The following is a 22,571-nucleotide window of genomic DNA, read 5'->3' as shown; positions in this document are numbered from 1 at the left end:
AACCTGTATCTATGATCTAACATATCTAATCTGAAAACTTTTTTTTTTATTAATTAATAATCATATATTAAAAATTGTGATTTGTAAATAAAAATGGTAAATGCTATTAAAAGAGTTTTTATGAATTTAATAAAAATGTAATAATATATCTGTGAGTCTGAGATATGTTTAAGCCTATTGAAAACATATTACAATAATGCCATTTTATATATGTCCATTTAAAAGTTTTATTGCGTTTTTTTTCTGTAATTAGTTATTCATTTAGATATGCCTGGTTTCTTTTCACGGTGATACACTTATGTGTTTGGTGTTGGTAAGCAAAAGGCGACCAGTTAAACATGCGGTGGTTCTTTATGAAGAGATGTTAAAAACTGTTAGACAGGAAGCCACAGCCATCACATGAGACCAGCTTGAGTGGCTGACGGTGTCTACACGCACTACACGAATAGAGCATTCACAGAGAAATGAGAGGCTTGTTCTATTTTGTTCTTTGGATATTTCCAATTTTTCCCTCCACAACACAGAATGAAACCCGTGAGTATGAATATGCTCTAAAATTTTAGATTTTAGCTCTGAGATGAGTATAGTCATATAATTTTAATTTGAAAAGAGTGACGGTTGATTATAATCACATTTACTCTGTTGTGACACAGTTATATTGAAATGAATGTTTTTATAAATAGGTGAATAAGTGTTGTGATAAAGATTTAATAATTGATTACAATATTTACCTCCCATGATATTGATGTGTTTCCAGCTGTGCCTTGTTATAAGGTTCCACAAACCTGTATGGACCAGGCTAACGTTCTATCGTGAGTTTTATCTTGTTAATCTTGTAACAACCCAGCTAACAAAATACTTTCTAAGAACATTTTGCTAACTGACTTGGTGAACATTAGAGAAATCACTTAGGGAACATTCCATTTTACCATTTTTTTACCTATTAAAGACCAGATAACTTTGAAGTCAAAGTTCTATTAATGTTACTAGAAAAGGCTTGATCATAACTTTGAAATAATCTTTTTAGAATGTTAGCCAAAGATCTGAGAACGTTCCCTATTAGAAGTGAAAAGAAAGAAAGTTTGATTTTTTTTTACTTTTTTTTTTTAGAAGTCAGATGTATGAAATGGACAGGTTGTTTTACAGTCATGTAATATTTTATAATGTTTTATAATATTTTCGAACAGGTGTATTGAAGAAGGAATGAGAACTTGCATATCTAAAACCCCTAGGATTCCAATTCCAAATTTTTTCTCCAGACCAGTTTCCTCAGAGGTAAGGTTCAAGACAGTGGTTACTGTCTGATTGACTAACTTTAAGACTAAAAAATAAAAACCCATGAAGCAAGAAGTAAAGTTCAAGTGTCAGCAACATAGCAGTACAGGAAGATCATTAGGTCACACGCTGGATTGTGTGTCTTCACCTTTTTAACAGGAAATGGTTGATACAAAAAGAGGATATAAAATCCATGTCTCTGAAGAAGCATTAGAGAGGAGCAGCAGTAGACGGGGGGAAACTTCTAAGGAAGTGGAATTGATTGTGTCTATTCTCAACGAGACTCTCTTCAAGGTCAGCAGCAGTTCAGACACCAAAGTACATCAAATTAATAATGTCCCTCAAAGCCTTGTTATGTGTGTCTAAATGTTATTTTGTCTTCTTTGGGCAACATATTCATTTCATAACTCTGTGGTTTCTTCTTCGGTCTATTTGCTATTGTGGTGTTGACACAGAAGGGAAATGACTCACATGAGTCAAGCTCAATATTGCATGGGAAAAGTGTGTTAGGAGTTTGGCTTGGTGTGACAGAAATTCGCAACCTTTCTCAGCCCATTCAACTCAGATTCATAAACACTAATCAGGTAAAATGCTTTCTCATCACACTATAATTGTAATTATAAACAGTCTGTGGCTCTTGTGGACTTGTGCTGACGTCTTGCCTATTTTCACTTCTGTAAAATTGTGCTTTTATTATTACAGAGTGCAAACGGAGTCTGTGTCTACTGGCATCTTGATAAAAATGGCAAAGGTCAGTATGGTTTTCACACCATCAAAAATAAACCTATATATTAACAAATGTACCATCTTCTAGAATGGAGTTTGTTCTCAGATGTTCTCAGTTACTTCTTGCAGAAACTGAAGTTAACATCTACTGCTGTAATTGGCTAACTTCATGGCACAGTACCCGTGCCCTTCTTTACCTCATGTTGTGTGTTTTGATAGTTGAAATGGCATTCACTGTCTTAGAATCATACATTTAGATGTTCCATGTCATGACCCCTTTAAAATATTACGCTTTAATATTGGTTTAGGTCTTTAAGCCTAGAACCAACTGCTCCATTATTTTAATTCTGTCACAGTACTTTTTTCAGCAAATGTTACAAGGTTGATCAACAAGCTCTTTTGTCAGGGACCATTTGCTTAAAAACAACTTTTGGGGGTTTGAGATTAGGATCTGTCTGCAGACATGCACTTGCACTCTGAGGCTTGCACTCTAAGACACCTGTGCTTCCTAAAAGTGACGTCACTTGAATTATTTAATTATTCATTTTTACTGAATCTCTGATCATTTTACAAAGGTAGCAAGGGGGTGAAGACAATAAAAAAAATGAGTGTCACTACGCCACATTCACTCTCCGCTACCTGTGACATCACTTCACGATCGACACAGAATCGTGCATGCTTCCAATGGAGACGAGACGTTTTATTGGTTATTAAAAAATTATTTAGTACCATAACGTATAGGGTCCTGCAAGGCACCTGTAGGACAAAAAGATAACAAATCTATGGCCACAGAACAGCAGAATATGAACACAACGTGCAGTCTCTCATTAAGTGTTTTCCTTCCTTAAAAACAATAAACACTCAATATGGCTTAATGTATACTTAGTTAATACACTATAAACCATATTATGTGTTTATGATTTTCAGAAGAAAAAAAAATAATAATAAAAAAAAGATTGCAAGTAAAGTCATTTGCAGAAGCAAAGGTGACTGAGAGTGCAAGTCTGAGAGTGCAAGTGCATGTCCACAGCCTGACCATCGGGGTTTTGATAGGAAAGGAAGAACAGACTCATTTTCAACCAATAAATGGTTATTAGTTTTTTTTTTTTTTTTTTTTTTTTTTTTTTTTTTGAGCAATGAGGTTACCCAAGTCTGGTTATTCATGGAATGAAAGTTGTAAGTGTTGTGTTGTTGATGTCAGTGAGAACTAATGGCCATGGGAACAACTCATATATTGTAACTGTCATGAGTGTGAGAACTGATGTCATATATTACAGTTTTCATTTGAATTGTTTATTTTTATATTTTATTTGCATTGACTTGTTGCATTAGTAAATGTATATTTGTCTGTTTGTCAGGTAACTGGAGTACTGATGGCTGTAATACTATCATCGACAGAGGAGACTTTTTGTGCAGTTGTAATCATCTGAGCTTTTTTGCAGTGCTCATTGTAAGCATATTTTACATGTGATTCTCTTCAGTCAACTTTTTTTGTTTTAAAATGTTCATTTAACATCTAACTTGGCTGTTTATTTGAATGTCCTCTTTTGTCCTTGGTGTTTCTGAAAGAATCCTGAAATTCCTGAAGAGTCCCACATTGTCTCTCTCAACTACATCTCATACATCGGCTCTGTCCTTTCAATAGTATTTACAGCCCTAATGATTGTTATGTTTCTTTGCATGAGGTAGGTTTATTTTTTAATCAGATTTGATGCACTTTTTACCATTTCGGAATAAGGTTTGTGGTACAGATATAAACAGAGAATATATCTCACCATGTTCCCCACAGAAAAAAACAAGGTGACCATTCAGCCATCATTCACGTGCAGCTCTCAGGATCCCTTTTCTTGTTGCACACCTCATTCTTGTGCAGTGTGTGGTTTTCAGGCCAGAGAGACATTGATTCAGTGTGTCAAGCTCTAGGACTTCTTCTACACTGGTGTCTTTTAGCCACCTTCACTTGGACAGCCATTGAGGGCTTCCACCTGTACCTGCTGCTGGTGCGGGTCTTCAACATCTACATCAAGAGATACTTGCTAAAATTAAGTCTTGTGGGATGGGGTGAGTTTAAAATCACATTTTTGTGTCAACTGTCACTATACACTATTTCAACAGCACTCAGCTAGGGCCCAATGATTGTGGTAAATGCGGATGAAATTGAGAAATTCAGTTTCAAAAATGTAATTTACTGTGTAACACGGAATGTCTCGAAATTTGGCAAAATTTGAATGAAAAAATCAAAACGATTGTGATGTGAATATTAATCCTCAGAAGGACTATTTAAAGATTGAGTTCAGTTGATTAGACAGTAAACCATGCCTTAAAATGGAATAAGAAAACAGATAAAACAGATTTCATCCTGGACTCTCATTCCCAAAAAAGACAAACCTTTGCTAAATTTTGTAGGGTTTATTAACTCAAAACATTCATTAACCCTCATGTCATGCTTATGCTTTTGCACATGCCAAAATCTGGATAATTTGCTTAAATTAATATTAATATCAATCCAATAATTTTTTTAAATAATGAAAACAGAAAAATAAGAAAACATTATTAATAATGTTTCAATGAATATTGGATCTCTGCATGTGGGCGGGAATTAAACGCAACTTTCCCGCTGATTGGTCAACCAAACATGCCATGACCTTGACATCATCAGTTGCTCTCGAGTTCTGTACAACAGAATAATAGTCCTCCACTGCTACATTTGTACTTTTTCTTAAAATGTTTGCTTCAACTCTATTTAATCTCTTTCTCTTCAAATAACCATGCTAACGAACCGCTTGAAACAAACCGTACCTGGGCAGAGCCTTACAAGGCTTCTGTGTAGGCATAAATTCATCAACCTACGCAAGAATATATTATGTCATAAATATTAATCTGCACTAAAGACAATAATCTGACAATAATCTGGCTAAAGATGAAGATGACCTTTTAATATAAATACGCAGCAATCATAACTTTTGTTGTAGACAATCTCTCTGTTTATTATTGAATATTACCTGATATCACACAAAATGGTGTTTTATTTTCTTTGCCAGCTAAACTTCCAAAGCAAAGTCACAGAACGTTCCTGGTTACTTAACTGTAACCTTGTTCACTGAGAAAGCGGAACAAGATGCTGCGCTGCTCAGCGCATTGGGAAACGTCTTAGTCGTGACCAGCTGTGAATAATGTGTGTAACACGTCGATAGAATTGACCCGGCAGTGATATATCCTCAGTTGATGACTTCATCGGGGCGCGCGCCCGCAACACGGGGCTATAAATAGATACACCACAGGGGCATCAACAGGATATTTTGTCTGAAGAGCAGTCCTGGGACATATTCAGTACGGCAATGCAGTGCAGCAACTCGTTCCGCTTTCTCAAGGAACAAGGTTACAGTTAAGTAACTGGTAACATTCCCTTTCGAAAGCTTCAGTTGATGCTGCTCTGCTCAGTGCACTGGGAACGAGAATACCCATGCCACCGTGCTTGAAAAATGTCTGGACCCCGAAGGTTGTGCAAGTGTGCTATCAAACCACAAGAAGGCCTCAGACATTAGCTTGTGATGTTGACTCAAGGACATGAGAGCCCGGAGTAGCATGGACATCCAAACTATAAAATCTTATGAATGTGTGCAGAGAGGACCAACCTGCCGCATCACAAACCTGTTGTAAGGGGGCACCCCTTGCTAAAGCACTAGAGGAAGCGACCCCCCTTGTGGAGTGAGTTCTAAGACCTATAGGCGAAGCTTGACCGCACGCCTCATAAGCCAAAGCAATAGCAATCCCGACCCAGTGAGACATGGTCTGCCTGGCGGCAGCTGCTCCTCTGTTAACACCACCATACCAGATGAACAGCTGCTCTGACTAAGCCACTGGCTAGTGCGGTGGACGTAAGCCTGAAGAGCACGGACTGGACACAGTCTATAAGATTTCTCCTGCTCCGGCATTGTGAATGGGCAGAATGCCTCTAGAATGACCGGATGTACAGCCGAAAATGGAGCCTTAGGCAGATATTCATAATGAGAATGCAAAATCACTTTTTCCCAAAGTCTAAGCATGATGGTCAGACAGACAGAGCCTGCATATCCCCAATTCTCTTCAAAGAAGTTATTGCCATGAGAAAAAACATTTTCAAAGTTAGAAGTTTATCAGACGCTGACTCTAAAGGTTCGAAGGGGGTTTCAACCAGACCCTCGACAACTATAGCTAATTCCCAAGAAGGCATCCTGGTTTTCAGTGCAGACCTCAGCTGTCTGGCCCCACGAAGGAAGCGAGAAAGCAAAAGGTGTCTCCCGAGTGGCATCCCATCAATCAAGGCATGGCAAGCCGAAATAGCGGCCACATAAATCTTAAGAGTAGCAGGCCATGTGCCTGTTGACAATTTATCTTCCATGAAGTCCAGAACTGAAGCAATGTGGCAGTTGACTGGATCAACATTGTGTACAACACACCACCTGTCAAAGACACCCCATTTACCGGCATAACTCTGTCTGGTAGATGGAGCCCTAGCACTAAGAATGGTCTCAATAACCTCCGGCGACAGTCCTGTGTTCCTCAGTTGGTACCCTTCAGGGGCCAAACGTGAAGATTCCACAGGTCGGCCCTGGGATGGAATATCGTGCCCCCTGCCTGAGACAGAATCTCCTAGAACCATACTCTGTTCGGCCAACGTGGCGCTATCAGCAAGAGGCAAGACCTTTGTTGGCGAACTCTGGCTAGGACTCCCGGGAGAGCAGAGAGACTGAAGGAAACGCATACATTCACATTTTGGGCCATTAGTGCGCCATCGCATCCAGACCCAGGGGGGCTGGGTGACTCAGAGAGAAGTAGAGGGGACATTGCGCTGTCTGATGGGAGGCGGAGAGGTCCAACTCTGCTTCGTAAAATTTTCTCCAAATTTGTTTCATTACCTCCGGGTGGAGTTTCCATTCCCCCTCTGGTAGTGCCTGTCTGAACAGTAAATCTGCTTCCATAAATGATGGTCCATCAGCTCGAGGCAATTGATGTGACAATCAAGCTGATGATCCTCCCATTCCCCTTGAGCTGGGTGGCCATCCAAGACTGCTCCCCAGCCCATCAGGGAGGCATCTGTCATTAGCAATCTGCGACGACACAGTGCCCCTAGAGTGAGACCCAAGGCAAGGAACCTTGGTCTGATCCACAGAGAGGATTGGCTCTTGGATGAAATCCTCTGGCTTTTAGCCACAACTGAAATGGTCTCATGTGCAACAGCCTCAAAAGAATCACTGGATACTAAAGCCATGAAACTTAACATCTTTTGATACTGACGAACAGTGTGATCCTGGCCTAGCATGACCTTGCTCATGGTCTGCTGAATGGTCTCGATCCGAGCTGTTGCCCGCATCATGATCGAATCCCAAACGATCCCGAGACAGAGAACACTTTTCTCGGTGTTGAGTCTCAACCCCAGAGAAACTAGATGACCTAACAAGATGTCTCTGTGTTGTAGTGCCATCTCCTGTGATTGTTCTAGTATTAGCCAATCGTCAATGTAATTCAAAATGCGAATGCCCTGGAGTTGTAATGGAGCAAGTGCTGCATCCATGCATTTTGTGTACGTGCGGGGTGATAAGGCTATGCCAAATGAAAGAACCCGAAACTGGTAATCTTCACCCTCGAAAGCGAACCTCAGGAATTTCCTGTGTTGTGGCAAAATTTCTATATGAAAGTATGCGTACTTCAGATCGATCGTGATGAACCAATCGTAATGGCGAATTTGCGAGACGACCGTCTTGACGGTTAACATCTTGAACTTGAGTACTTTCACTGTACGGTTCAAGCCTCGAAGATCCAAGATTGGACGCAGTCCCCCACCCTTTTTGGGAACCAAGATGTATCTGCTGTAATAGCCCGACTCTCTCCTTGGAAGAGGAACATGTTCTATGGCCTCTTTGCCCAGAAGAGTTTGTAGATCCTGAGACAGTACCTGCATCAGCTCCGGTTTCACGGAAGTGGAGAGCATGCTGATGAAATGTGGAGGATGACAAATAAATTGGATCCTGTATCCTTTCCGTACTGTGCTCAGCACCCATGCAGAAATGCCCAGCAGAAGTTTCCAAGCTGCCAGACTCTCTGAGAGTGGTACCAATTTTAATACTTCCTTTTTGAGGGGATGTTAGATGTTCCGTGTTCTGAATGATGACAGGAAACACTGTAACATCTAATACCTCGCTGGAAACCGCCTCCCCCCAAATCACACAAAGTAGCGGGGATGGAGGAGTTTTGTGAGGGTAACAGGGCAGGGTGAAAAGCTCTCAAGCGCGCACCATCCCGTGAGGGACTATCCGCACCAGCAAGGGCACCAGATCGTCAGGACTTCCTCTTCTTATCAAGGACAGTCCTGATGTCTGGCCTGGGAGGTTGCTGAGCACGGTGAACCTGTCCCCAATCCCTACGAGGGGGAGCACAGTTCGCCACGCTCTGCTTCTTAACCTCCCTGGCTTTTGAAGGACCGGGGCGAGGCTGGGTGGCTGACGGCCCCTCCCTTTGAGTGCAGTGAGGAAGGAACTGAACAAATGCTTTTTTCATGTTTCTTAACCTCCTTAAACCTGTTGACAACCGTATTAAACGAGTCGCCAAAAGGCCCGATGGAGAAATAGGAGAGTCTAAAAGAAACAAACTTTCCCTCTCTTTAATGCCCATCAAATTAAACCACAGATGTCTCTCAGTGCTGTCTAAAGCTGACATCAATCAGTCAATGGCATGAGCCATCTGCTTGGTCACACGGAGAGACAAATCTGTACCCGACGAAGCTCAGAAAACGCTCCCTCGTCGATTGTACCGCCAAGTTAGACTAAAGACTCAAGTCCTTCAACAGGTAAGCCTGGTACACCTGTAACACTGCCATAGTGTGCAGTGCAGCCCCAGCCTGACCTGCAGCTTGGTAAGCCTTACCCACTAGCGATGATGTTATTTTACAAGGCTTAGTAGGGAGAGTAGGTTTTCGTGATCGAGGATGCAGACTCGGGCGAGAGATAGCTTGCAAGCGTCTCTTCAACCCACGGTATCTCCGAATACCCCCGCGACTTCGCTTCCACGATAGTTGAAAAAGTCAATGTCGATGGCACAAAAACGCGGGAAGTATTCGGTCCTCGAAAAAGGGGAGAGAGTGATGTTGTGGTCTCTCGCTCCTACCACCCAACAGAAACCTATCCTCTAGCTTTCTACATTTTCGGGGTCTCTTATTCGCGTGCAGAGATGTATAGTAACGAAGTAGAACTACTTCACTACTGTACTTAAGTACTAAAAGGCGGTATCTGTACTTTACTAGAGTATTATTTTTTCCCCCTACTTCCACTTTTACTTCAGTACATATTTTTGATGAGTTTAATACTTTTACTCCGTTATTTTTTTTATGTGCTGCATCGTTACTCGTTACCCACATTACCACTGCCAGAACTGTAGATGGCAGGTTTGATGAAACTGGCCTGGCACATCATTGAGCGAATCAAGTGATTAAGAAGACTGTGCATGCTGACTGAACTGCTGTGAAGAGAGAGATGAACACCGAGCTGAGCCAGATAATGACTCGTTCACGAGTCAAGAACCGGTTGCATCTGTTTCCGGATCACCAGTAGTTCTTTCTGACAGTTAGATTCAATAAACCGGTTGAAGAAAACAGTTCACCGGTTCTTTTGCGCTCGACGTAATGACGTCATTGGCGATGATTGCAAGCCTTCGGTTTGCCCGCGCTCATAACATAAGCACATAATCAGTTCAGAATCAATCACCAAAAGATTCAGTTCAGTCCAGCACTGTGTCAGTTTGCTTCACGCTGAATCACACATGCACAGTATCATCAGCTCCTCGGTTCTCGAATCGGACACGAATTCGTAAACGGTTCTTGACTCGTGAACGAGTCAGTCTTTTGTTCATTATCTGGCACTGCTCGGTGTTCATCTTCAGTTCTCTCTTCACATCAGTTCAGTCAGTCTACTGTTTGAGTAAATGAATTACTCCGGGATATTGGCTTGTTTTAACTCAGAGGGAGTGCCAGCCACATTAAAAAAAGGTAACAGCTTAAGTCATTTGTGGATTAATGCATATTGGAGACGCGAACCGTTTAAAACGATACAGTTCGATTTGGTGAACTGTTTCAAAAAGATCCGGTTACATCTAATGATTCGTTCACGAAACGGATATCACAAACTGCTTTGTTTTGAACTGTCTAACAACAGACACGGAAGAGAAGACAATGCTGAATAAGTAGTTTTTGCTATTTTTTATATTTAACTGACCCTCTGATGTCACATGGACTACTTTGAAGATGTTTTTCTTACCTTTCTGGACATGGACAGTATACCATACACACAGCTTCAATGGAGGGACTGAGAGCTTTCAGACTAAATCTAAAATATCTTAAACTGTGTTACAAAGATAAACGGAGGTCTTACATGTTTGAAACAACATGAGGGTAAGTTATTAATTACATAATTTTGCAAATTGGGCGAAATAACCCTTTAATCTGCTTTTTTTTTTTTTTTTTTTTTAATAAAAAGTTACAGTCAAAGGAATTGTGATTGTCCTTTAGGTTAATCATTTGAAATAGTAAAAACAATATGTTCAAACTTTTGACTACTTTCTTTAATAACTACATAACACAATACTTGTACTTTTACTTTCAGTACTTGAGTAGTAAATTTTAAAATAGACTACTTGCAATACTTAAGTAAAAAAATGTTGAATACTTTAGTACTTCTACTTAAGTGTGGTGCTTAGAGAGCACTTCAACTTCTACTCAAGTCACTTTTTTGATAGAGCACTTGTACTTTTACTCAAGTATGGGTCTCTAGTACTTTATACATCTCTGTTCGCGTGGCCAGTCAAGCTGCAACCTGTCCACCGCGTGAGTAACCACCTCGAGCAGTTCCTTGAATGATTTCCTCTCGCGAGAGGAATGCTCAGAGGCAGGTTGCTCATGGCCCAAAGACCCAAGAGATATATCATCCTCCTCATGAACCTAAGAAGCACCAGAGCGTGCTTCGAGATCACGAGAGAGAATGCACAGATCTGGTGACACCGCAAGCAAACGGGACGAGCCCGTCGCTTGTTCGTCACGCAAATCAGCACGAGAGCCCTCCGATGAAAAGGTGGGTGCAGTCTGAAAATAGTTCTGACGAGCCAAAGCATCTTCACTGAGAGCAGTTCACAATGCTTGCACTCGCCTGTCTCTAAAGCCAGAACCGCGTGCTCTTCCCCCAAACAAACTAAACAGTAAACATGTGTATCCAGCTCATACATAGGATGAAAGCATGGATGAACACAACACTTACCATTTCGTTGACTCATCCTACGAATATCTGTAGCTGATGAGAAGAATCTTCCAGAATGATCTGAAGACAAAAGACCTGTTGACGCCCCGATGACGTCATTAACCGAGGCTTTATCACCACCGGGTCATTTCTATCGACTTGTTACACACATTATTCACAGCTGGACATGAATAAGTCGTTTCCCAATGCACTGAGCAGCGCAGTATCGACTGAAGCTTTTGAAAGGGAACTGCTGTGCAACTAACTCTCATCATAGCATGCATATTGGTGTTTTGTTCCCGAATCAATGAATACTTTTGTCTTTAAACAGCATAAGTGTGCATCAAGGGTGCATAGTTATTTTAGGGTTTTGGTATCTTTTTATAACTGAGAGTAGTTATATCATTTTAATGTCTATTTAACATTAACCCCTAAAATTTTACAATTAAAAAATAATAATAGATTTTACTGTAAACGACATTGATATTAAATAATCTCATATCTTTAAATATCCACATCATTTCAACTTCATCCCTTGTCCAGAAAACAGAGAATTGTCTGAAACAAAAGTTATGCATTTACACTTAAATCGATACTGGTCTGCACTCCACTATAGTGCAATATGCAATCGCTCTGTGCTGTCCAGTGAGTCATGCAGCTTTGCCACACAGATTTTGATAGTTGGTCAGCTGAATAAAACGGGAGATGTGCCAGGGATGTAGGCTAGGACAGTGGTTCCCAACCTTTTTCAACTCGCGGCCCACACAACCAAACACATATGTTTGCGCGGCCCACTTCAAAAAAATTAACTGACCCCGCTATTGTTGGGTTAATAACTTAGTACTCAGAAGCTAGATGTTAAACTATATTTATTGAATAAACTAGGGCTGTGCGATATGGAAAAAAAAAAAAACTATCGCGATTTTTTTTATCAATTTTGCAATTGTGCTTTTACAGTCATAAATGCATTCAGGATTAATTTGAAACATATTTCCAAAAGAAAACCAATCAGAGCTTTATCAAAAAGTTGTAACATCTCTAGAACAGACATAAGTCAAAATTATCACTACAGTGAAGATGTAAAAAAATGTATAGACTTGTGGCAAAAAAAAAATAAATAAAAAAAAATCCTGTATACAGGGACTTTTTTTTTCTTTTTTGCCATGCATTGTTCATAGAGCTCATTAATTGTAGCGGTGCCTCAGGTGTTTGCAGTGTGTATACAGTATGTATGCGGTCAACAGTGAGAACGCATAAATATAACGCGAAAGCACATTAAAATAATGCACGAGTGCGAATCTCTCTGTTCGCAGCAGATTTCCTTTGCTCTCTCACAAAACCGGACGTGCTTGCTCAGATACACGCTGCTTTGCGAGGAGAGAGTGTGCACACTTAAAACGTGTCTCCTCTCACTTAAACTGCATCCTGTTCACTAACAAATTCACTCTATGCTCATGTGTTAGACATGAATTATTTTCGCACGTTTTTATTTCTAGCCTTTTACCGCAGTGAGAACGCTCTGATCCGTCAACATTGGCTCAGAAAAAAGGCGCATCACAGACAGTGTGTGAACCTGGAGTTAGGCATATGCGCACGCTCAAATCGTGATTTTAGGACGTTTTCTTGTAATCGCACAGCCCTAGAATGGACTGGAAATGAACAGAAAATAATTGGCGGCCCACCTGCAATACCAGTGGGCCGCGGACCACAGGTTGAAAACCACTGGGCTAGGAGGTAGTTGTGGGTACAAATGCTTAGTAAATTAATATTTATGATTAATATTTATAATTTTTAGGTAGGTTGCTTAATGTAAAGGCTCTGCCCCAGTCTGGTTTGTGCCAAGCCTTTCGTTAGCCTGGTTGTTTGAAAATAAAGAGATTAAATATAGTTTAATTAAATGCACTAAAAAAAACGTAGAAGTGTAGCAATGAAGGACTATTATTCTGTTGTGCAGAACTGGGAATGAACTGATGAGTGCACGGTTTAATGTTTGGTTGACCAATCAGCTGGAAGGGACGTTTAATTCATGCCCACATGCAGCGATTGTATATTCAAGCTGTTTATTTATTTATTTCATTTATTCTATCCCTAAACTTAAAAAATCAACGCAAGTAAATGATGACAGTTTTGGGGTGAAATTAACTTTATATTTAATTACATTTAAGTTATAAACATATATACGCTTGTTTTATTGTATTAATCTTTTCCTTTAGGTGTACCCACCATTACAGTGATGATATGCGGTGTGACTAAAGTGTATGGCAAATATAAATTTTACAGGGATAAAGAAGGCTCAACTGATACACCTCTGTAAGTTCAACCTATTCAAAAATTGCACTGCACTTTCACTTCATCATCTCTCAGGCCTGTAACAGGAGTGTTTTCATTGACTTCTTCTCGTTTAGATGCTGGATAAGCACACAGATAGTGAGCTACATTACTGTGAATGGTTATCTCGTGCTGGTGATGCTCTTTAACATGGTTATGCTGGGGGTGGTGCTGGTTAAGATGCACAAATTGAGATCACGAACTCTTCAGATTAAAGACCATCAGAGGAGGGCATGGAAAGAATGGGTGTCTATTCTCGGGCTCAGCTGTGTTCTGGGAGTGCCCTGGCTACTGGCTTTCTCCTCCCATGGCCCCATGAGTCTCCTTTCGCTCTATGTTTTCACAATTCTCAACAGTTTTCAGGGTAAGAATTTGTTTCAGTGTTATTTGAATTAAAAGCAAGTGTTAATTAACAATCATGCATAACTGTCACTTTCATTAACAGGGTACATACTGCTGTCCCATGACTTAAAAATTTTTTGGAGTGAAATATGTTAGATATGTGAGACAAAACTAAGTATAGCAGCATTACAACATAATGTTTTAATAATGGAAATACGTTTTTACAGAGATTTATTTACACATTTTGTACATGTGTGTAATATTTCACACTTTAATATAAACTTCAAAATTTCTGTTTAGAAGTCCCTATACATGAGAATTTAGTGGTGCTTTTAAGTAAGTGATAAAAAGTAATATGCCTTTTACAAAATACACATAAAAAGTAGGGGTCGGCGATATGACCAAAATCTAATTTCATGGTGTGAGAAATTGTATTTTACGATAATGATATGTACCTCAATATAGCTTTTTTTATTTTTGTTATTAAAAATTAAAACATGATTAACATTAATGACAGACAGCAGCAGGTAAATAAGGCTGCTGTTCCTTTAAGACTGACTGCACAGATCCAATATACTGAATCACATCCGGTTTTCACTCAACTGTTTTACAATTATTAAACATATAACCGACTGTGTTGACCTGAATACTGTAGTATCTACTCTACTCCTAAAGTACTTAAAACATTTGAAAGTAGTGCAAAAACCCAAATAAGTAAGCTGAGTATTGATGTGACCACCCCTAATTATGAATGACTGGACATGTTTTGCATGATACGATTTTTTAATACAATAGTGAATTATTAAAGTTACATGTTTTTAAACAATTACATTTCATGTGTTTTCTCATTAACTAGTATTCTAAACAATTAGAGTTCTAAGCATGTACTGAGATGTGTGCTACACTGTAAAACTCTATAACAACAGGACACAGTGTGCTGTCTACTGTATCAATCTTTCACATGAGTTTTACCTGGATTTTTAATAATGCACTGCATTTTGTTGTGTTTAAGAGATATGAAGAGAGTATATCTAACTGATCAACAATTATAGGTTCAATATGATAACAAGGTGACAAGGCCTAAAATGAATAGTTACTATTGATAAATTGCAAACTAGCAGCCTAATACACATGTAAAGAGAGGATTTCTAGTAAGTACACACCTCTAACCAGGCCAGATTCCTGTTCAGTGGTTTCCTCTTGTTGTATAATTTAGAGGGAAAATCTGTGCTTTTTTGAATGGCTTTTTCTTGTTTTTTTTGTTGTTGTTTTTTTTTAAACGTATTTTACAAATATCTACATTTCTTCCTATGTGCTTTTTGGGGGGAAGTTGCTGAATCTAACTACAAAAATGTAATTAAATGATTAAAATATTACTGCTCAAAACACGACACGCTGGCGGCACCTGCTGGTCAAAATCATGTAAATGCAACTAAAACTCAGACCTAATAGTCATAATGACACCTTTTACAGAAAATATGCAAATCTTTTCATTAAAGTGTAACCTATTAATTGTACTCTACTTATGTTTAATCTGACTTTTAAACCAGTAGACACTCAAAAGATTCACAATGTTTCTGCCATGTCATTTTACTGATGATACTTAGCTTTCCTTTACAACTAAAACTGAAGCGACTTGGGCTTCACTAATTATTTCCACGACTAGATATTTTTGAAGGAATATATTTAATTATTTTATTCTATGTCCTTTGACATAGGTACATTATTATTCATATTAATATTAATATTATTTCTTCTCTTGTTAGGTTTCATGGTATTTTTAACCTCACCATTATGAAAGATATAACAGAATGATTTGATATTTTACTTTATGCATTATATGCCAAATGTCCACAAATAGGTATTCCCATTCTGTATATATATATATATATATATATATATATATATATATATATATATATATATATATATACAGCGAATCTAATTTGCATATGAATGTTTTCTTTTTGCAAACCATAATGAAAAAAGAAGTGTTATAATGGGAGTAATAACTTGGCAACATTTTCATAAGAATATATCATATTTAATAGGAATATTGATCTATAATTTCTGCCTGATCACTGCCGTGTGAGATGAACAAACATCCTTTTCTGATAATAAAGCATGTCTTTTAAATAACCATTTGTAAAAAAAAAAAAAAAATTGACGTCATTTATTATTGTTATTATTATTATTGTTGTTATTATTATTATTAACTTCAATGCATATTTTAATACCAGTAGTTTATTTATTGGATTTGTGTTTTTTGGCCGAAGCAGAAGCTCCTAATGAAAATGGCTCATCTGACATTAATCCTGTCCATTTCATCCTCTAGGTGTCTTTATTTTCGCGTGGTTTTTGACTCTCACATGTCAAGCACGTAAAGAGGAACACATCTCATCAAAAGGCACCATTCAGGTCAGCTTCAACAGTAATGAATATGTGACTACAAGATAACCAACAGCTGTTCGGTCACATCACACAGTGGACTTCGAATGTGGACCCTCCATTCTACATCATAACTTCAGTCTAGTTCTTTTTATTAATAATTAAGTCGTTCAGTGTCTGCAGAACCCCAGGGATCACAAGGCAATCTAAAGGGAATCTGCATAGTATTATGGGGGTGGGGGTAGGGTATTTATTTCTAAATGCTTTGATCTTTGCTTTGTAATTACCTCCTACTGGTAGTTATGTGTAAAGCACATTGTGAAAGATACTAATAAAATTTCCAAAACCGTTTTTATATCTGGTGGGGGAAAAACCCCTGTGGACTCTACAAAGTATATATATTTGAGATCATATTTAGTGCAATGAAAAAAGTAAATAAATTTAATAAACATTTATTTTGTGCTTTTTTCTTCAAACAATCTAATAAATGGGTCTTTATGCAATCAATAAATATTGCTTTATTTTTTAAAGAGTTTCATTATATATAGGGTTCTTTTCTGTTACTGTGTGAAAGTCTCTGTCCTAAGAGGGCCCTCTATGAGTCTATGTGCATTCAGAGATGCAATCTTGGCAACACCTAGGGTTCAGAAAACACAATTCATGATAGGTAATGTCCTTATTATAAGAATAGAATCTATTTTTCCATTATTTTACCCCTAATTAAAAAATAAATACATAAAAATGTAACCTTGTACTAAAAGCAATGACAAACAAGACAAATTTACTTTAAAAAATTTATGAAAATACCAATGTGAAAATTGAGATACAAAATCTTATCAATGGTAATATTATAAAAAGTATATAAAAAAAAGAAAGTGCACAAAAACTTCTTTACAGCATTAATTGTACAGACAGCTTTGAATAAATAGCATAAGTTAAAAATGACAAATTAACTTAATGAAATGATCCGCTAAATCCCCGGTAAGGCACATTGACTGAGAATGTGCCACATTAATAGTTTAAAAAACATTTTTCCCTGAAATTTATCGACATCTTGTATTTGCTCTCATGCATTTTAAGAAGAGCTTGAAGTCAACAGTAATGCTGACGCAAAATATTGCTGGTGAATAAAAACAAACATTCATTCAAATAAGACAGAAATACAACTGAACATCTAAATCCAATTGCAAACTCCATAATATCGCTAAAATTCTGAGCCTAAACCATTTTTTTTTCTCAAAAGAAAAAGACAATTCTGTCACATTTCAATTAATCCAAACTGCAAAGAAAAAGAAAAAAAAAACTTACAAAAGGCTGCGGTCAATACATCAAGACTGAAAGACTATATACAATTTCATCTTTGATTACCTTTAGTGTACAATATTGAAATATGTGGCAAAAAAAAAAAAACAGTGTAAATCTCTTACTTTCTGTATAATAACACTTTCATACAACAACAAATAAAATACAAACAATCACCAACAGCCATAAAACTGATCATGCCTACAAATACATTATGCATGCTCTCATATGCCATTGTGTAAGTGATAACCGTTTAAATACTCTTGAGATAATGTATTTTTGCATCTTGTTTTTAAAAAAGATTTACAAACCCGTAACCGTTTTTAAATATTGAGCAACATCTTTATGCCAAACCAGAATGAAAACGAGATTTTACAAGCACATGTCCATATCATAGACCACAGCTGAGGTGAATTCACATTGTGAATATTGTGCCCAAGAACCCGAGACAGAAAATGCATGCGTGTGATATAACTTGAATCAGAGCAGAAGACTGCAAGGCTGAGTAAAATATTATATTTGCTTAAAAGTACACCCATCTCATTAATGCCTCGGCCGTAATGTTAGATACAGCACTTTACATTATTCATCTGTAACCCGTCAAACTAAATGCCAAATAGAAGTCTTTTGGTGCACTGGTATGGAAAATAAGATTATATTTACAAAACACTGGTAACTCCAATAAAAAAAAATTACAGTAATAAAAAATGGATTACATTTAATTTCCTAACTCAGACCTATAAATATGTCCTAATGCCCACATTTTCTCCTTTTCTGTTATATATAAAAAAGTTACAAAACTTACATTTTACAAAAGAGTCATAAAAGAAATAAAAATACAAAAGCAAGGGAAAACTCAACTCATACGCAGTAATCTAACAAAGGGAAGATATCAGAGTCTACCACTGGAGACAAAGCTATGAGGGCCTCAACGAGACAGATTGGAGGGGGTTTTAGTTGGATCACCATGCCTCCTTCAGGTCCTCTGGAAGAGGGGAAGGATGTGTTTGTGAGATCTGAGAGTCCGAGGAGGATGCCAGAGCTGGACGCTTCTTGTTACAGCAGGGCTTGAAGAGACGAGGATCGATGATCACCTCACCGAAACGCCCTTTGTAGACGATCCCACAGCACACCTTTTGCCTGAGGCATATTAAGTGCAGTGTTATTCATTTATCAGCTCAACAACTAGCAGGGAACTCTTAATTAAGCATTAGTAAAACGGAAAGGAATACCTCTTCCAGTAGGACAGGTCGAGAAAGGAGAATCCCGCTGGGTTTGGACGCCTCTGCTTGGTCTCGATGTCTGACCCGTCGTCAGACTGATTACTGTGGCTGGGAGACTGAGAGGGAGACATACTGGATGTGGTGCTGTGGGCATCTGAATCTGAAAAGACATGCCAGCAAACATTAACATGCTATCTGCAAAAGAGGCCAAATGCATTTGTTTTCCACTTCCAAAAACTGTAAATTTAACATTATTTAATTACATGAAAGGTCTCATTCAGTATTATGGAACTTACCCTTAACTGATTAACAGGTTTTTAAACATACCACTGTTACAATTATTTTTTTATGTCTATACAGTTTTTTATAATATTACCTTCACACTTCATAACAAAAATGATCTGCAACACTGAAATATAAAATACAATAAACGCATTAAAAAAAAAAAAAAAAAAAAAAAAAGTAAAATGTATGCAAATGTATACATTTTTTTTTAGAATTCAGTTACATCTCATTTCCGTAAAAAAAATTGATGGATTAATCAAAAGTACAAAAATAATAAAAACGTTTTATAGAAAACGAATGAATAAAAAAAAAAACAAAGAAAGAAAAGAAAAACACCCAACATTAAAGTGCACATGCAGTGTTTAAATAAATAAATAATGTATAAAATGTTTAACAAAAGTGCAACTCACTTTGTCTTTTAAATTTATGAAGCTTTTTCAGTTTACTTTTCTTCTTTCCATCACCATTTTTGACTTTCTTGGGTTTGGTTAGCTTGAAGCCAGGTCCTGCCCTTGCATCCACCACCTTGGGGGGAAACAATGAATAAAATATATTATTCTCAAAATGGCTGTAAGCAAACGGATGTTTCCATTAAAAAAAAAAAAAAAAAACATAACGGTCTCCTACATGGTTCCAGTTCTTCTTTGATCCATGTGGTAATTTCTTCCAGCGTTTTACCAGCAGCACACAAGCATTGCAGATGTCTCCAACTCGATCCTCTAACAGACTGTCAATTACATCCCAATATGTTAAACAGAAAATGATTTATAGCCAGGACAGAAACGATTACTCAGACTAAGGAATAAAATGTGTAAACAAATATCTTTCAACCCATCATAATATATATTTTTTAAACCAATCTCAATGGTATTATTCGGTACATGATTCTAAGAAGATTCTCAGTTGATCTCATTAGGACTGGCTCCAAATTTTGAAAGACATTCCACTAGCATTCCTGATGGAATATTTGGAATTCTAGCGGTATCAGAGGAAAACAGAACACTCACCCGAAGCAGAGCCTGAAGTTCTCCTCATATCTGCCGCTGTCCGTGAACCGAGAACTGGATGACTTGGTTTTGCAAATACAACAGCCGTCGTTGCTGCGGTAAATCTTGGACTTGTGGAAGCCGAACATCTTGTCGGGCTCTAGACATGAATGGAGAGCGTCATTAAGACAAAGATCTCCTGCACGTTTCGCGCGCGGGATCGAAGGGGGCGGTCACAGGAACCCATCTCCTGCACTCTTTCACCCTGTTCATTCATTAATGTTGTAGAAGTTACGCAAAAAACGCAGAATCACAAGCGAGTCTGTCTGTCGCGTCTGCTGCAATGACCTACTTCTGATCTTTGACAAAAGCCCTTCGCTGCAGCCACCTTCAACACATGACTTTAGTCTTGTAATGGAAAAATAAAGAGCAGCGTGCGTTTACTGAAATTGTTTATTTGGAAAATCCTAAGAATTATAATAATGGAATTTGTACAATAATTAGGAACCAATATTGAAAAGGAAGTTCATATGTCCTAGTTGATATATATATATATATATATTATTTACAATCGGTTGCATTGGTTTCAAATTATGATCAGACATCGACTTTGACCAGAGGCGATGCTGTCACAGCAGAAGCGGTTATAAAATCGAAAGTGCAATTAAATGGGCGCCTCTTCTCAGAGTTTAAAACACGGAAAAGCCCAAACGCATGTTTGGAACACAAATAGTACGGTAATAATATTTTTAAAAACGCCTCTTAAACGCACATCATAACGCACGCTGCGCGCTTGATGCATCAATGCAAACGCGTGAACGTCTGAAAACCACATCAAACCTGACCCATTCACGAAGACCCAAGACATTACTAAATAATCATTCCGTCTTATTTGACGCACGATGTTTTTTTCTCCTTTTTTATTATTATTAACTTAACGTTAGTTCATTCGCAGCACGTTTGTATCTATGGAAACCAAAAGAGAAAGGGTAACGTTACGCGAAGGTCTGTCGTAAATTAACATTTGCGTGCGTTCTTCAAATCAAATGTTCGCGAAGTTGCTTCTAAACCACACGCGAATGATATTTCCGTTAAAACACGAGTTGAACGCTACCGTCGCGTCCGTCTAAACTTCCACACAGCGCGAGAGCGCCAAAACGCGCGTCCCGGTAACAATAACAGCTAGCCCGTTAGCACGCGACCATGCCACGCTCCACATCCACGCGCGCAAACCCTGTTGTTGATGTAAATAACCGAGCTATAAAACCACTAACACCATACATTCAACACGTTACTCGCTCCGACACTGACAGTACGTAGAATTAAAACGAAGTCCTACATTCGTACTCCTAGTTCGTAATAATAACAAAGGACTTACCGTCAGAAACTTTGAATTCCGTCCGTTTTACTCGTCGTCTGCACTGCGCATGCCTTACTACGGCCACACACAGATACAGATGAATGGTGGGGGCGGGGCCTGCGTACAAACATTGAGTGAAGGGGTATGTCAGAGGAAGACCATATAAGGAGTGTAGACGCCAGTTTAAACATTATTTCACCCAATCACTGCACTCCGCTCTTGAATCTTGCATCCGGGGAAGTACAGAAGCGTCCCGTCCAGTAAGATAGCCCCTCACGCCAAAACAAAACAAGATCCAGGGGGCGTGGTCGGATCCACATCTAGGGGTGGAGATGGGTGGGTTTCGGGGAACAGGGGTGGAGACGGCCCCGTGGATCTTGTGTTCTGCAGTGAGGAGCATTTCGTCCCGTCCTGCACGTATTCTTCTTCTTGTTCTGGTTTGAATGTGAGTGAATGGACTCATTTTCCAACAATATTGTCGCTCGAATGCTTGGAATACGCTACAGTTACTGCATCTTTTATATTAGCCTATATTGCATGATATTTAATGATCGAACACGCCGAGATGTGATGTTTCTGATAATGTTCTTATATTGTGATTGAGTCGCAGTCGCTTATATGTAAGCGGTATTAATATACTGTATTTAGTTAAATAATACACTTTTTATTTGCGATATTAGTCTTAAAATGGATACTTAACACATCAATTGTCCACGAACTTTGAACATCTTTCATATTATATATATATATATATATATATATATATATATATATATATATATATATATATATATAGTAATGTGTGTGTGTGTATATATATATATATATATATATATATATATATATATATATATATATATATATATATATATATATATATATATATATATAATATGTATATATACATTACTAGAGTTCAAGTTGTTGGTTTAAAAGAAAGCAATACGTTTAAGGTCCAGCAATAAGACATCTGAAATGCATATTAATATTATAAAAGTCTATTTTGTCTGCACTCAATGTTTCCTTATTTTTAACCACCTTTTTGCTTCCACTTGTTCCTTTTAAAATGGTGTTATTACATTAATTTTTATAATAT

The 22,571-nt window shown here is 38.0% G+C and overlaps 2 protein-coding genes across 3 annotated transcripts; one reads left to right on the top strand and one right to left on the bottom strand.

Moving 5' to 3' along the window:
• The first annotated feature begins 154 nt into the window (after positions 1–154).
• Positions 155–18,313, top strand: LOC113051781 (adhesion G protein-coupled receptor G3-like). Of its 2 annotated transcripts, none has more exons than XM_026215849.1 (12): positions 155–534; positions 758–812; positions 1,188–1,275; positions 1,435–1,569; positions 1,734–1,859; positions 1,978–2,026; positions 3,360–3,451; positions 3,571–3,686; positions 3,791–4,062; positions 13,475–13,571; positions 13,667–13,953; positions 16,267–18,313. In XM_026215849.1, exons 1-12 carry the CDS (start codon positions 465–467, stop codon positions 16,386–16,388), a joined length of 1,509 nt encoding a protein of 502 aa, XP_026071634.1. In that variant the 5' UTR covers positions 155–464; the 3' UTR covers positions 16,389–18,313. The 2 variants fall into 2 exon arrangements, with proteins under 2 accessions (XP_026071634.1, XP_026071633.1); XM_026215848.1 differs by having other exon boundaries at positions 159–534; positions 1,731–1,859.
• Positions 18,314–18,578: 265 nt separating this feature from the next.
• LOC113051785 (SIN3-HDAC complex-associated factor-like) lies at positions 18,579–21,634 on the bottom strand. The gene is made up of 6 exons (XM_026215852.1): positions 21,494–21,634; positions 20,137–20,275; positions 19,757–19,856; positions 19,540–19,654; positions 18,854–19,004; positions 18,579–18,761 (listed from the first exon to the last, which is right to left on the bottom strand). The coding sequence occupies exons 2-6, from the start codon at positions 20,262–20,264 to the stop codon at positions 18,584–18,586; spliced, it is 672 nt and encodes a 223-aa protein (XP_026071637.1). The 5' UTR covers positions 20,265–20,275; positions 21,494–21,634; the 3' UTR covers positions 18,579–18,583.
• Positions 21,635–22,571: the final 937 nt, after the last annotated feature.

Source organism: Carassius auratus, chromosome 32 (assembly GCF_003368295.1).
Source record: "Carassius auratus strain Wakin chromosome 32, ASM336829v1, whole genome shotgun sequence".
Lineage (NCBI taxonomy): Eukaryota > Metazoa > Chordata > Actinopteri > Cypriniformes > Cyprinidae > Carassius > Carassius auratus.
Note: the sequence above shows the minus strand (reverse complement) of the source record. Positions and strands in the feature narration are given on the sequence as shown.

Bases quoted from the DNA above. Each gene is read 5' to 3' on its own strand.
- LOC113051781 (XM_026215848.1), top strand. From the start codon at position 465: ATGAGAGGCTTGTTCTATTTTGTTCTTTGGATATTTCCAATTTTTCCC. The intron at 535-757 runs GTGAGTATGAAT...ATGTGTTTCCAG, and splicing joins CACAACACAGAATGAAACCC to CTGTGCCTTGTTATAAGGTT. The intron at 1,276-1,434 runs GTAAGGTTCAAG...CCTTTTTAACAG, and splicing joins CCAGACCAGTTTCCTCAGAG to GAAATGGTTGATACAAAAAG.
- LOC113051785 (XM_026215852.1), bottom strand. From the start codon at position 20,264: ATGTTCGGCTTCCACAAGTCCAAGATTTACCGCAGCAACGACGGCTGT. The intron at 19,857-20,136 runs GTGAGTGTTCTG...TGTAATTGACAG, and splicing joins AACTTCAGGCTCTGCTTCGG to TCTGTTAGAGGATCGAGTTG. The intron at 18,762-18,853 runs GTATTCCTTTCC...AATATGCCTCAG, and splicing joins GACCTGTCCTACTGGAAGAG to GCAAAAGGTGTGCTGTGGGA.